Consider the following 16322-nt stretch of genomic DNA (forward strand, 5'->3'; position numbering starts at 1 on the left):
TGAAGGCAGGCATCAGAAGTCGAAATACAAAGCCACCAGAGTTAGAGAAGGAAAAAGTAAGTTCAAAATTGGCAGCAAAAGCAAGGTCTCACTGAATACAAGAAATCAGAAGATTGAGCCTGTGTCCCAATGGGAGTTCACGTAAAGGGCCTAGGAGCAGGTTTGCAACCAGTGAACAGCGAAGGTAGATCTTAAGAAACTGCTAAGATTTTGATTAGCCACTGTGCTCACACCTTTACATTTCAGGGGTATCACCAACCTTTTTCATGCTCTCACTCTGAAAAATTATTTTATCCAATTGTGATGGTTAATTTTGCGTCAATTTGGCTAGGCCACAGCTCCCAGGTATCTGGTCAAATACTATTTAGGTGTTTCTGTGAAGATTGTAAGAGATTAACATTTAAATCTGTAGGCCTTGAGTAAAGAAGATAGTACTTCAAAGTGTAGGTGGACCTCATCCAATCAGTCAGAGGCTTTAAAGACTGGCTTTAGCAAAAAGGGAATTCTGACGGAAGACTGTCCTCAGACTGGGACTCCAACTCCTTCCTGTGTCTTCCTGCCTACCAGCCTGTCCTGCAGATTTCTGACCTGCCAGCTTCCACAACCATAAGCCAATTCCTTAAAATAAACCAATCTCTCTCCATATATAAATGTGTATACATACACATCCTATTTTTTCTGTTTCTATGGAGAACATCGACTAATACATCAATATAAAATTTGAGATAGAGATGTAAAAATACTAAAGTAACAAAACATTAGCCCTCTAAGACCTGTAAGCTAAACAAGGAAGGAGTCTATTTGGGGTATACTGACCTCACACAATAACTGGCACATCACAGGAATTCAGTATTTGTTGAATGAATGAATATTAGCAACCCTGTATATCCTCAAACAATAACTTCTATTTATTGACTATTGTTTCAGGTACTATGTTGAGAGGTACTTTATCTTTCTTTCTTCAATGTTTTATTCCCACAACATCCCTTCAAGACAGCAATTTTAAGTCCCCATTACAGAGATAAGAAAACCAAGGCTCAGAGTTGAACTATGTTGCCCATGATAACAGCATAATCAACAGCTAAGACAGTTCAAAGATGTGTATGATTCTTCAAACCTCACAGAAGACTAAGAGAACATAAAATAGGAGATGTACCGACTCTTCACCTTCTGAAGTGTAGTCATTTAAAGAGGCAAAGATAAGAAATGGTTGTACTTCTTACAGCAAATTGTGAAGTATGGCATGGCAGTACTAACAGAACATAAAAACCATTTAGCTAAACTTATCTTACCTCACAGCTCTACATCTAATCTTTTAAGGGTGATGTCACTAGATATATTCACTCCCATACAGTAACGCTTAATGTCACTCCTTGAGTCACTAAGTCTGACTTTTCACAGCAGTTCTCAGTAAATTTTCATCAGCTTTCACGATGTTTAGGAAATAATATGCACACATATTACCAAGCACAAATAAATGTTTTATTTAACACTTAAGCAGAACATTTTTCACTATACATCTATATAATGCACAGTACTAAAAAAGTGCAAAATATTCATCATAAACAAGAGGAAAGTGAATACCACAATGGTTGCATCACTCAACTAGGTAATCTTGCTCTCGTTAACAAAAACACAGTTTTTTCTGAAAGTTTTTTGGACGTTAACAGCTGTTCAACATCTTCTTCCATCTAATTCTTTCTGAACTGCTTCAGGTTGACTAGCACGTACGCAGCTGGTGTTAAGAAGGTCGTAAAAAACACGACAAGTCCAACAGCCATTTCCTGGAAGAGAAGATGAAATGCGCTGCTGAGTATGGCTTCCTGGACCAGTGACTTGCCGCCTAACAAAAAGTACTTTAAAAAACATTTTGATCAACTAGACCGTTGTCCTAGAAACAGGAAATCTAAAATGCTGAAATCTAAAATGCTGAAAATCGATTCATGGATCACCTGATTTTTTTTTCAACGGTTCTCCGGTTCCAACCTTCGCACTGTGGAATTTCGATGCGGCCCAGGATTTCCACCATTTTATCAAAAATGTTAAATCTTGGCAGTGCCGAGGACGTCCGAGGATGGTAAACCGTTCCTCCGCGAAACCATAGCCCCGCCCCCGAGCCAGGTGCCGGTAAAGGGTAACAACCAAGGAGGCCCAATCCCCGCGCGGCCCTCAGGGTCCCAAGCTTTCCGCCCCTGCGCCTGACCACAGCATCCTCACTGCGACCCTCTCCCAGGAACCTCCCCCAACGGCGGCCAAGCCACAGGAGCCTCCCATGCGAGGCCCGCAAGCCCTGTCCTCCCTTCTTCCCACCCGTCGGGGCGCCCTGCCTGGGCCACGCGCTTCCCGCCCGCCCTGTCCGCGCCGCCATGATGGCTGGGTCTCAACTCACGGCGGCAGAAAGGGGCCGCTGGCGCGCGGGCTCAGAGTGGGCGAAGCGGGGAGCCGGCTGCAGGCCAAGCAGGGCCACGTCGCGGTAGTGGCGGCGGACAGGACAGCGCCCACGCAGGAGAGGCATGTCGCTTCAGGTAAGACAAACTCAGGCGAAGACAGCACAAGTCAGGTGCTGCCAAGTAGCGCGAGTTCCAGCGAGCGTGAGGCAGCTGGTTTGCGCAGGCGCCCCAGCCACGAGGGGGCGCTCCGCCTTCGCCCCTACCCCGCCCCTTCCGCCCAGCACCCCCTGCTCTGCCCCACCTCTTCCGCTCACCACTCTTTGTGCTGCACTGCTTTTTCAGTCAGCACTCTGTGTTCTGCCACACCTCTTCTGCTCAGCACCCCCTGTTCTACCCCACTTTTTCTGCCCAGCACCCCCTGCTCTGCCCCACCCCTTCTGCTCAGCACCACTTGCTCTGCACCGCCCCTTCCACCCTGCAACCCCTGCTCTGCTCTACTCTCTCCGTTCAGCACACCCTGCTCTGCCCCGCCTTTTCCACTCAGCGCCCCCTGCAACCTCCAGCCCTCATTCACCTCACTTTCCACCCACGTGTCCTATCCTCTCCTAAACTCACCTGCCACCCTCCCCTGGGCCCCAACCCCACCTCACACTAAGTATCTCTTTTCTGCTGGGTAAGCTGAGGGACTTGGCACCCCTACTCCTTCCCTTTGTCTTCCTCTCTACCTATACTTTATATACCTCTTAAAATGCCCTGGCATTGGCAGAGTTTATAGCACACTGTTCTCTAATGCAAATTAAATCTTCCATAAATTGTCTGTAGGTTAATTCTTAACACTGAAAACCAAGAACAAATTTCTGCAGTCTGCTGATGATATAAAAAATATTCATGGCAGGGTCAAATGAGTGTTTGGACCTGGTAGAAAAGGTGATGTAATTATCTGTCACTAAGGCTAATTTTCTTATTCTTTGGTAGAGACGGGTCTCACTGTGTCACCCAGGCTGATGTCAAACTCCTGGGCTCAAGCTATGCTCTTGTCTCAGCCTCCCAAAGTACTGGGATTACAGGCATGATGCACTGTGCCCAGACTCTCTTGAGGGAAAAGTAAATATACTGTGATTTTTAAATTTAGTACTGTAATAAAACTTTATCCACTACAATGATTCTGTGTCTTCACATTATTCCTTTTGGGGGCCTATTGCGCAAGTAACACTCCAGGGTTTCTTTGAATTGCTGTCTTTCTGCAGCTGGTATCTTCCTCTTCCTTAGATTTCTTTTCATTTTGCTGTAGTACATCCTTAAGCAGTTCTTTCAGGAAGGGTTTGTAGGTGATAAAGTTCCTCAGTCCTTGGAAATCAAAATATATATATTTTGATTTCCATTTAAATGCTAATTTGAATGGTTGTAGAACTCTGGGCTCAAAATCATTGTCCTTCAGAGATTTTCACAAGGCATTGTTCCTTTCTTTTCCAGCACCTAGTGAGCTGATAAGAAATAAAATGCCAATATAGTTGTCATTCCTTGGAGTGCCCTCTTTTTCCTTTTGGGACTCTTTTAAGCATTCCTTTTTGTCCTTGGAATTGTGAAGTTCCTCCAGGATACTGTTAGATATGGGTATTTTTCCATTCATATGGATTAGCAGTGGGTAAGACCTTTCTATCTGAAGTCATGGTTCTTTAACTCTGGGAGCACTATTCCTGTTTATTTGCTTCTCTCTGTTTTCTGTGTTCTCAACCTAAAATTCTTATTGATGGACATTGGCCCTTCTTAGCGGGTCACCTCTGTCTTTCAACCTTTTTCTCACTCATCAACGTTTTCTCCCTTGTTCTACATTTTGCAAGATTTCCTTGACTTTTTCTTCTAGCCCATGCTTTTTTATTTTAGAATTACAGTTTTAAAACATACTATTTTTTGCTTTTACAGTCACCTGTTAGTATTTTATAGATGCTATCACTTTAGATTTCTTTCACAATATTAATCTGAACTTTTAAAAAGTTATCTCTATTCCATGAACTATCTGTGTTTCTTCTAGGGTACATTTTTTTTTATTCATTTTGAACCTGCTAGTTTTATTCAAACATCTTATGATCCTTGGTTGTCCTTTCATGCTTATGAATATTAAGAAGCAGGTCAGTTACTTTTGTTCCTTTCTGTTACTTTCTCAATCTGTTCAGGCTGTTAGAATACAACAGACTGGGTGACTTATAAAGGACAGAAATGTATTTCTTACAGTTCTGGATGCTAGAAATTCAAAATCAATGTGCTGGTAGATTTCATGTCCAGTGAGGGCCCACTTCCTTGTTCTGGTTGTGTCTTCATATGATGGAAGCAACAAGGTAGCTCTCTGGGGCCTCTTTTATAAGGGCACTAATCCTATTCATGAGGGCTGTGTTATGATCTAATTGTTTCCCAAAGGCCCCACCTCCTAACTCTGGGGCATGTCTCACCATATTGGCTGGGCTGATATTGAACTCCTGGCCTCAAGCAATCCACCTGCCTCGGCCTCCCAAAATGTTAGGATTACGGAAGTTAACCACCATGCCCAGCCCATGTTACATTTCCACTGGGCAACTGTGCTCTGGAATCTTACCCTAACCAATCAAGGACCTGCATGAACCATGGTTAGCCACCTCCCTAACCTCATCTCCTTGTTCTCAGTCTCCCCTTGGCTTATCCTGCCCAGTCACACCAGGTAAACTCTAATTTTGCCTTAGATATCCCCAGATAATAATTTGAGCACCTCTAGGTTACATGAGTCCTCTAAGAAATGATTTAGTGCAACATTGCTCTGTTTCCTGACCACAGCTGTTACACTACTTGACTCAAATATTGGACCAAAGAGAGGGTTGGGACCCAGTCTGTTGGTTGGGATGGATGTTGTAACTTGGGAGCCATGGTTTTTTTCTACCTAGCAAGAAAGCCCTTCCACAGTAAGTTAATAATGCAGCCAAGCTGCTCAAAGAACCAGACATAAGAGCCAGAGGGAACATCCCACCTGTGTTCAAAGCCCTGGTTCTCCCTATTCTGAAGTTAGGACACTTTCCTCTCCTTGAGTTCTGGGCCTCTCTTTATATGCTTTATGATAAATCCTGCTTTGGGCTTAAACTAGGTGGTGCTGGATTTCTATTGCTAACAACAAAAGAGCTTTAAGAAAGACAATATTAGTCAAGCCTTTTTTCTTCGAGTAATACCCCATTTTTAATTTTTACAAAGCAACAAAAATTCTGAAGTAAAGTGAGAAAGAGCTCAATAATAGGCAAGCTTGACTGGTTTAATCCTAATCTTGAGAAGTTTAGAATAGAGTGCAGTTCAAGTGAGATTTAAGCATTTTAAGTCTTTCTCTGGGACAAAAGCCTTAAAACACTTTTGACAGTGGTAACTCCAAATTCAGCCACAACACAATTAAGCTCCCCGCCACCCACCCCCACCCCAGGAGACAGCTCTTTTAGATGCTCAAATTACCAATACAAACAGCATGCCTCAGTTTAATTTCTGCAAGTCACAAAAGACTAGCACTGTTAACTCAAATCTCTACAATTTTCAATAAATTGTATAGTGGGCTGGGATTCAATGTATTCTCAGCGACCCACAATGCAAGAACTTCCTTCTGCAGTTATATAAAAGGACTTAATTAGAGCTATAGCCTAGAGATCAGGTTTTCTGAGCTGTATGTACACAATGAATGAGACAGACACCCTCGCCCACTTGCCCTTTTTTAATGTGATTTTTATAAATGTTCATGCTCTAAATAAACTGGTGTTAAAGTTCTAGAAAATTATATAATGAATTAAGATTGCACTACCTCAGCCCCAAATATCTCGAATTCATTCCTCTCTAGAAAAACATGTTTAATTCTCATTCAAGAACCAAAGGCTTCAGAACAAAAGTCTCTGAAAAATAGGGGAGAAAAAAAGAGCCAAAGGCCTTTGAGGAACAAAGTGCCTCTCTTCGTATTTGCGTCTGTCTTTACAATTGCACAACCTCAATGATCGAGATACTCAGATAAATAAGCAACAAAAGCAGAAGAGTTGCAAAAGTGGGAAACACATTCAGGTTCTGCAACTGGCAACATCAGTAATACACATGGATTGTAAGCACAACAGTAATAGAAGATGATATAGGAAGACATGCCCCTTGCTCCCCGTTGCCTTCCACCATGATTGTAAGTTTACTGAGGCCTCCCAAGCCATGCGGAACTATGAATCAATTAAATCTCTTTTCCTTATAAATTATCCAGTTTCAGGTAGTTCTTTATAGCAGTGTAGAAACAGACTAATATAGAAAATTGGTAACAGGAGTGGGGTACTACTATAAAGATACCTAAAAATGTGGAAGTCACTTTGGAACTGGATAATAGGCAGAGGTTGGAAGAGTTTGGAGGGCTCAGAAAAAGACAGGAAGATGTGGGAAAGTTCGGAACGTCCTAGAGATTTGTTGAATGGTTTTGACCAAAATGCTGATAGTATGATATATGGACAATGAAGTCCAGGCTGAGTTAGTCTCAGATGGAGATGAGGAACTTATTGAGAACTAGAACAAAGGCCACTCTTGCTATGCCTTAGCAAAGAGACTGGTGGCATTTTGCCCCTGCCCTAGAGATCTATGGAACTTTGAACTTGAAAGAGATGATTTAGGGTATCTGGCAGAAGAAATTTCCAAGCAGCAAAGCATTCAAGATTTGACCTAGCTTTTTCTGAAAGCATACAGTCATATGCGTTCACAAATGGATGGTCTGAAATTGGAACTTATGCTTAAAACAGAAGCAGAGCATAAAAGTTTGGAAAATTTGCAGCCTAACCATGTGGTAGAAAAGAAAAACCCATTTTGTGGGGAGAAATTCAAGCCACTGGCAATAAAAATTTGCATAAGTAAAGAGAGGCCAAATGTTAATAGCCAAGACAATGAGGAAAATTTCTCCAGGGTATTTCAGAGATCCTCACAGCTGCCCCCCCTCCATCACAGGCCCAGAGGCCTAGGAGGGAAAAATGGCTTCATGGGCTGGGCCCAGGACCCTGTTTCTCTGTGCAGCCTCAAGACATGGTACCCTGCATCCTAGCCACTCTAGCTCCAGCCATGGCTAAAAAGGATCAAGGTAGAGTTTGGGTCATTGCTTCAGAGGGAACAAGCCCCAAGCCTTGGAAGCTTCCATGTGGTGTTGGTCCTGTGGATGCACAGAAGACAAGAGTCAAGCTTTGGGAGTCTCCACCTAAATTTTAGAGGATGTATGAAAACTCTTGGATGTCCAGGCAGAAGTTTGCTGCAGGGGCAGAGCCCTCATGGAGAATCTCTACTATGGCAATACGGAGGGGGAAATGTGAGGTTGGAGCCCCCACACAGAGTCTCTACTAGGGCACTGCCTAGTGAGTTGTGAGAAGAGAGCCACCATTCACCGGAACCCAGAATGGTAGATCCGCCAACAGCTTGAACCATGCACCTGGAAAAGCCACAGGCACTCAATGCCAGCCTGTGAAAGCAGTCACAGGGCCTGTATCCTGCAGAGCCACACAGGAACAGCTGCCCAAGGCCTTGGGAGCCCACCTCTTGCATCAGTGCATCCTGGATATGAGACATAGAGTTGAAGGTGATTATTTTTGAGCCTTAAGATTTAATGGCTGCCCTGTTGGGTTAACTGTGGCATGCCCTTGGCAGAGAGGAGAGGTTCATTTAGATGGTGGGGGAGGCCTTAGAATTATATTTTTGGTTTACATTCACTGCAGCCTTGAACTCCTGGATCCAAGCAATCCTTTCACCTCAGCCTCCCAAGTAGGTGGGACCACAGGCATGCATCACCATGCCCAGTTAATTTTTTTTTTGGTAGAGACAGAGTCTCACAATTTTGCCCAGGCTGATGGTCTCAAACTTCTGGGCTCAAGCAATTCTCTTGCCTCAGCCTCCCAAAGTGCTAGGAGCTGCAGGCATAAGCCACCACACCTGGCACCTTTTCATCTTTTTTTTTTTTTTTTGAGATGGAGTTTCACTCTTGTTGCCCAGGCTGGAGTGCAGTGGTACGATCTCAGCTCACTGCAACCTCCGCCTCCCAGGTTCAAGCGATTTTCCTGTCTCAGCCTCCTGAGTAGCTGGGATTACAGGCATGCACCACCACGCCCAGCTAATTTTTGTATTTTTAGTAGAGATGGAGTTTCTCCATGTTGATCAGGCTGGTCTCGAACTCCTGACCTCAGGAACTCCCAGTCCACCCACCTCACCCTCCCAAAGTGCTAGAATTACAGGCCTGAGCCACCGCTCCTGGCCACCTTTTCATTTTTAAATTTCACATTCCTCCTCTTCTCCTGAATTACATCCAGATATTCTTCAATGGATTTCTGTTATACTGACATGACATGAAAAGATTGGCAGTTGGGGTCCAAAAGATTAAAGGTCAAATTCCAGCACTATCATTTACTAAGCACATAGCCTCAGGAAAATAACGCATATTTCTCTTAGAACGTGGATACGGAGGTTAAATCAGATAGTAGGTGTATCCATTATTAGATTCAGTGTAGCCTGAAGCTGCATCCTTATGTATTTTAACTTGGGCCTAAAGGTTTCTTGCAGGCCAGATGTGGTGGCTCACACCTGTAATCACAGCACTTTAGGAGGCCGAGATGGGCAGATTGCTTGAGCCCAGGAGATTGAGACCAGCCTGGGCAATATGGCAAAACCCCATTTCTACAAAAAATACAAAAATTAGCCAGGTGTGGTGGTGCACATCTGTAGTCCTAGCTACTCAGGAGGCTGAGTTGGGAGAATCATCTGAGGCTGGGGAGGTCAAGACTGCAGTGAGCTGTGATCATGCCACTGCACACCAGCCTGGGCAACAGAGTGAGTATCTCAAAAAAACCCTATCTCAAAAAAAAAAAAAAAAAGTTTCTCCTACATAGTGAACTGTAACCTGACTGGATGTATAAACAAATTGTAACCTACTTTTGTGCTAATCAGAGTTTTGGCCAATCATAGGTGGCCAACTCTTAAAACCATATTCAAATAAGGCAACTGCCAGGCTGTAACCAACCCAGATGTTTCTGTAGCTGTCATGAGCAGCACAAGGTCAAACATAACCAGGTCCATGCACTTTTGTGTCTTTCTACAAGGTCAAACTTTTTCTGATGCTTATTCAGTCATGAAAGCCATGAGTTAATAGAGTAACCAAACAGGCAATTCTTCTTATTACTTCCCGTTCACTCTAGTCAGAGCCATGGGGGCACAGGCTCGTCAATCCACAAGTCAGTCAATACTGCAAACATACATAGTGGTATGCTTAATGTGTAAATGTCATAGATTAAAATTTCCACATCAAAGTAAAATTTAACATCAGGAGAAAAGAAAATAGTAAAAGGGGTTAACAAACCAGTCCAAGGAGAGTGACATGGACAAGCAGAATGTCCTGAGCTAATCCAGCCAGTCATCAACATCTTTCAAGGAAAAGTCTGTGATTTGGGCAGAGCCTTCAAAGGCAAAAGCCAGGTGCTGACCACGAGTAACAGAAAGACAGTATCTGTTAAAATGGCCGTGAACACCTGATCAAGTCCTGCTAAAGTGTTTGAGTCATCTGGTGAGGGCTGATAGTAAAGGGTTACAATCTTATCTGGTTGGGGGTTGTCTGTGAACATCTGTACCTTGTTGGCATTTTGCCTTTTGAAATATATGATGGAGCTGGGTGCGGTGGCTCATGCCTGTAATCCCAGCCCTTTGGGAGGCCAAGGCGGGCAGATCACAAAGTCAGGAGATTGAGACCATCCTGGCTAACACAGTGAAACCCCATCTCTACTAAAAATACAAAACAGTAGTCGGGCACGGTGGCGGGTGCCTGTAGTCCCAGCTACCCGGGAGGCTGAGGCAGGAGAATGGTGTGAACCCAAGAGGCAGAGCTTGCAGTGAGCTGAGATCATGCCACTGCACTCCAGCCTGGGCAACAGAACGAGACTCCGTCTCAAAAAAAATAAATATATGATGGAGTCTTTTTCTAAGATGGCGTTACTTATGTCGAGGATGCGCTATATAGTACCTCACCTCCATTTTCTGTACATCACTTTCCTTTTCCTTTCCATAAACATTATCAGACTGCATAGCAGCTCTACAGTCACTCTGAACCTCTTCTGGCTCAGGGGTCTGCCCAATTCACAAATCATTTTAACCAAGTAAACTCTATTAAATTTAATTTGTCTAAATTTTTTTTGTTTTTGGGTTTTTTGTTTGTTTTGTTTTTTTTGAGACAGGGTCTCACTCTGTCACCCAGGCTGGAGTGCAATGGTATGATCTCAGCTCACAGCAACCTCCACCTCCCAGGCTCAAATAATCCTCCCACCTCAGCCACCCGAGTAGCTAGGACTACAGGCACATGCCACGTCACCTAGCTAATTTATGTCTTTTTTCGTAGAGACAGAGTTTTGCCATGTTGCCCAGGCTGGTCTTGAACCCTTGGGCTCAAGAGAACCACCCACCTGGGCCTCCCAAAGTGCTGGGATAACCGCCATGAGCCACTGCACCCAGCTGTTCAAGTCTTTTGTCATTCCTGTTTGGTTGTCTTGTTCTTACTAAAACGTAAGCATTCTTTATATATGCTGGATATAAGCTGTTTTTTGGTTTTATATATTACGAATATCTTTTTCCATTTTATGGCTTGTTTTTTCCCTCTATTGTATATGTGTTAGTCTGTTTTCGTGTTGCTATAAATACCTAAGTCTGGGTAATCTATTTTAAAAAGAGGTTTAATTGGCTCACAGTTCTGCAGGCTTTACTGGTGAGATCCTAGAAAGATTATAATCATGGTGGAAGGCAAAGGGAGAGCAAGTAGTGCCACATGGCAAGAGATGGACTGGTCGGTGGGGGGGTGGTGCACACCCTTTTAAACAACCAGATCACCGGTGAATTCAGAGAACTCACTCATCCCAAAATGTCACAGGATCCTTCACGTGCAGCTTCGCCAGCTGGAAACCTCTGTGGCCAGCAGCACCTCTGCTTGAGTTTTGTTCACACCTGCTGGGCTCATTCTGCCCACTCGGCCTGGCAGGCCGTGCTCGACTTGCGCTACCAGTGTGGATCCCATGCTTGCCAAGGACGAGCCAGGTGCAGAGCAGTGAGGGGTATGTGAGTGAACCAGCACGGGATCTGGCCACTGCACACAGCCAGGTACGCTGGCTGCTGTGGTGGGGTGGGCAGCTCCAGGCACTGGCACAGACGCTGGCTGTATGCGAGGCTGCAGCTGGACCAGACATACCCACAAGCAGCTTCCACTGTGGGCACCAGCGTCTGGACAAGGCAAACACAGTGGCACCCAAAAGCCTGGAAACACCAGGAACCACAGAGCACCAAAGAGAGTGCTATAGCACGTCACAGCCCTAGCCTGAGGTCTAGGCTCCCAGAAGGGCTGCAGCTCTTCTCTCCTTCTTGTCACCCACAGCACAGCAAGCAGAGGGGTGTGTTTTGGGCGGGGGGCATGTTTCAGCCCATTTGTATTAAAGCTCTTTCAATCCCATTACCCCACTCTAGCCTGCAGCTCCTGGGCTGGCCGAGCCCTGCCACTGCTTCCTATCACGTGAGGCAGTAGCCCAGCACCCGCGGAGGGCAGGAGGGCCACAGTGTTACAACTCTGGCTTGGGGAATCCCGAGTTCTGGGCCCCAGAAGGTTCGCCACTCTTCACTCCTACCGTCTGGGAGTATGTCGCCACCCATAGCTTAGCGAGCCAGTCAGGAAAGTGTTACAGCTTCTTTCACTCCTGCCGTTTGAAGGTCTGCGAGTTCTTGTCTCATGTCCAGGAAGAATAGGTTACATGGACAACTGGAGGGAGGGTAAACAAAGTGGAGAAGAGTTTTATTGGGCAACCAAACAGCTCTCAGAGGAGAGGAGACCCAAAGTGCGTACTCTCAATGAGTCTCTGAGTCAGGGCCTGGAGGGGTGGGGGAGTTATTGGCGCAGAATGAAGTGCATGCTGATTGGTCTATGGGCAGGAGGAAATGCATGCTGATTGGTCTGTGGGCAGGCCTGGAAAAAGCACCACTTGATTGGCTGAAAGGCATCAAGACGTTCTCACTCCAGGTCACGGACTCCACTGGGAACTGGCAGCCTGGCTCCCAGGCTTTAGGCCATCTCTGGTTTGAAGATGGGGTTTCACCAGGGACCCACCCCTTCCTGCCTAGGAACCTGTCTGCCTCCCACCACCATCACAAGGGGATGGTGCTAAGCATTCATGAGGGATCTGCCTCCATGATCCAAACACCTCCTACCAGGTCCCACTTGCAACACTAGAGATTACATTTCAACATGAGATTTGGAGGGGACAAACATCCAAACCGTATCAGTACATTTTGATGCACTTAAGTTCATATTTTAAATACAGTTGAATCTATGAATTCTGTCTTCATGATTAATATTTTCTGTGACTTGCTCATCTTTTCTTCCCCAAGGCAATGAATATTTTCCAATATTATTTTCTAAAAGCTTTATTAATTTTATTATTTGTTAATTTAATAATTATTAAGGCCATGCGCAGTGGCTCACGCCTGTAATCCGAGCACTTTGGGAGGCCAAGGTGGGCAGATCACAAGGTCAGGAGTTCGAGACCAGCCTAGCCAACATGGTGAAACCCTGTCTCTACTAAAAATACATAAAATTAGTCAGGCATGGTGGCGCGCACCTGTAATCCCAGCTACTTGGTAGGCTGAGGCAGGAGAATCACTTGAACCCAGGAGGCGGAGGTTGAAGTGAGCCAAGATCGTGCCATTGCACTCCAGCCTGGGTGACAGACCATGACTCTTGTCTCGAGGAAAAAAAAAAATGAAAATTGAATAATTATTGAGCACTTCTTAATTAAGCATCTACAAGGTACTTATCACTGTTCTGGGGTTTTCAATCCTCTTCACCTTTTAGACTTCAGGAAATTCAGAAAAGTGTATGAAAACAGGATTGTTACACGCAGAGAAATAGGGGGAGATAAAATTTATCTTTTCTCCTTAATTTCAAAAACCCAGCTTCCATCCTGTATTTCCAGGAAGAAGAGTCTGGGAATGGGCTTCAGTGGATGGTTATGTATGGCAGAAAAGGGGGCACAAAGGAAGGAAAAGACTGGAGTGGCAGAACATGGAATATACCATGAGATGTTTATTACTCTGATTTTCAGCATACATGACCAGGTAGATGGGATGCCATTCACTGATGGAGGGAGCGGAGAAAGGAACAAAACATAAATTCAGGACTTTTGGTTGCAAGCCACAGAAGTTCACTGTTTTTACCCATTTCCAACTAACTTAAGATAAAAAGAGGTGTTAGGGCAACTCAATGGCTTCTAAAAATGAAAAGACCAGTGGTGGGTTGGTTTCAGGCCCAGGTAGGCCCAGGTATTCAAATAATGTCATGGTTTACTTTCTCTCACCTTCTGTTTCTTTGTTTATGGTCTTCCTTCTTTCCTACTGCACATGGCTTTCCCCTCATTGGCAAACAAAGCCAATTCACATGTCCTTTTGAGTCATAATCCCAGAGAAATAGAGTAAGAAGAAACATCTCTGAGAGTGTGGCAAAAATTTCCAGAAAAGGTTCTGGTTGACTTATTTGTGTCATATCCAGATCTATCTGATTCTAGAACCCATGCTGTTAACCACCACGTAGTACCATCTTAACACTAGCCTTTAAAAAAATGTTTTTCACTCTGTCTTCTTATTTAGATTCTAAGCTCCTCAAGTACAAAGATCCATTTATTGTTTACCCCTACCATGTAGTACCGTGCTTGGCACATGGTACTAGAATCTTTAAATGTGTGTCCGACTGAACTAAAATAAACATCTAAATTCTGATGAGTGTGTAAACTGAGCTAATTCAGGATGTCAAAAGTGCAGCTAAATGGTATAATAAGGAAAAAGTGAATGAATTGCAGGGTAGAAAAAAATCATGGATCACTTACAAATGGTTTCTAGATCCAAACAGTCTACTAGAAGTCTCCAGCTGTGCAGACAGACAAAAGGACAAGGTGAAACCAGAGACCTTACTTGGCTTTTCAAAAAGTTTTAGATTTCCACATCAAAGGCTGTTAGAAAAAGTGTTATCCTGAAATTACTTACAATTCTATTATTGTTATCATTTTCATTTTGTTTTTTAAACTTTGGGAAATAGAAACAAAGTCAAGTAATAAAGGTTAGTAATAAGTGTAAACGGTGGGGACTGATCTGATTTAACATTTTCATAAATTATAAGGAAGCAGTGTTTACATACCACTTTTTAGTTTGCTAATCATAGCTCTTTCAGTTAATGCAATACAGTCATCCCCCATATACTATATACATGGGATTGGTTCCAGGACCCACCGCATATACCCCAATCCAAGCATACTCAAGTTTGCCTGTTCGCCCTGTGGAACCTGAGTATAAGAAAAGTCGGCCCTCTCAATAGGGTGTTTAGAATCCCGTGTACCAGGTTGCATTGAGCGACCCGCACAGTTCAAACCCGTGTTGTTCAAGTGTCAACTGTATTTAGCAAATTAAGACAAAGGTAAAATGATGGAAAATAATAGTAAATGGCTTGAATTTAGATAAGGTTCACTTACGCCTTTGGGGAAGTATAAAAGTGTGGAACAAGAGGTGGACACTCAGAGGTAGTCATAGGCTCCAATTAGATGGACCTATTTCCTTTGTATTTTCTCACTTTTCCATGCATTTCTTGTCTATCTCCCTGAAGCTGTATATTCAACTGAAGTGACCCTTACCGGCTAGAGGGGAATTTCAGGCAAGGGACTGCTACAATCTCTGCTAGTCTCCAGACCTTCAAGGATTGGGTAAGAGGGTGAAAGGGGTGAGATGGGTAAACAAAATGAAGTAATACAAATTGGAAAGAGCTATCCTTTTCAAGGAAGTAAGGTGATGAAGAATGAGGGTGAAGAAAATACAAATCTGAAGCAAGCCCAGAGGAAAACAACAATGATAGTCTCCCACTGAATATGAAAAGCATAAAATTAATGGAGGATCAAGAGATGGTTAAAAACACATCACAAAATTCCAAATTGCTCTTATCCTTCGAAGTGTAAAGGCGGTTTCAGAACAAAACAAAACAAAACAAAAAACTGTGTGACACAAAACTTGTTTCTCAAACAATGAGTAGAGATTGAAAATGCAAATACAAAACTTTCAAATAAATTCCCAGAGTTGCTAAGGTCTATCAGAGGAAACGGTGTAACGGTTCCTGGTCACCGGGTTTAGAATGCCTGAGTTCTGATCTTGGCTTGCCTACTTGTTAGTATTTCTGAGCCTGTCTCCTTGACTGTAAAACAGCGATAAAAACACCTATCCTGACTACCACAAAGGGTGAGTTTGGCGTTCAAACGAAAACCATGTATCTCTTTTGAAAACCACAGTGCCCCATAAATACGGCGTTCCTGTTACTGCATCGCTGAAATTATTGCAAACTCCCAAACAAGGGGCATCTAGGGAAGAGCAACTTGGCTCTCTCACATAGCGACTGTGTGTTTTCATCAATTTTGTCCTTTGTTTACAGGGGTATCTTGTTAAGGAAAACTTTTCAGTCTCTTAAAGATTTTTTAACCTATTACACAAGTAGCAAGGTGGTGCCTGTAAAAGTACCATGCAGACAAGCGCTTACGATAGACAAGTGCTCACTGCCAAGAAGCAGCCACCGGAATGCCAGGACTGTCAGCAAGGACTTTCCGCGCAAGAGCAGTCCTCTTCGAGAAACATGCACTCATTGCATGCGACCACCCGAGGGATGCCGGCCGCCGAACGGAAACATGAACTGGTGGAAATGGCCATCCGGTGACGTAGTAGTGACACAGTCCTCATAATTCTATTCTGATACATTTAATAATGTGTCGCAATTCGCTGGACTAAGCAGGATGTTGCCACAAGCTGCAAACTCCCACCGACCCGACACCCCGCTCCCAACCCACTACCAAGCATAATGCGCGCGCACTCGGCTCCCACGGCTCCAGCGAA

At 44.1% G+C, this 16322-nt stretch overlaps 2 protein-coding genes across 2 annotated transcripts in view; both read right to left on the bottom strand.

The window, feature by feature from the left end:
- The window catches only part of UNC79 (unc-79 homolog (C. elegans)), a 382451-nt gene extending 366169 nt beyond the window's left edge, over window positions 1-16282 (bottom strand). The window contains exon 1 of the mRNA XM_011991736.1: window positions 15973-16282. The gene's annotated coding sequence lies outside the window, so the exon portion shown is untranslated. The remainder of the gene's footprint in view (window positions 1-15972) is intronic.
- Window positions 1461-2593, bottom strand: LOC105547937 (cytochrome c oxidase subunit 8C, mitochondrial). The gene is made up of 2 exons (XM_011991734.1): window positions 2390-2593; window positions 1461-1784 (listed from the first exon to the last, which is right to left on the bottom strand). Exons 1-2 carry the CDS (start codon window positions 2513-2515, stop codon window positions 1692-1694), a joined length of 219 nt encoding a protein of 72 aa, XP_011847124.1. The 5' UTR covers window positions 2516-2593; the 3' UTR covers window positions 1461-1691.
- Window positions 16283-16322: the final 40 nt, after the last annotated feature.

This window comes from Mandrillus leucophaeus, unplaced genomic scaffold, assembly GCF_000951045.1.
Source record: "Mandrillus leucophaeus isolate KB7577 unplaced genomic scaffold, Mleu.le_1.0 Scaffold4, whole genome shotgun sequence".
NCBI lineage: Eukaryota > Metazoa > Chordata > Mammalia > Primates > Cercopithecidae > Mandrillus > Mandrillus leucophaeus.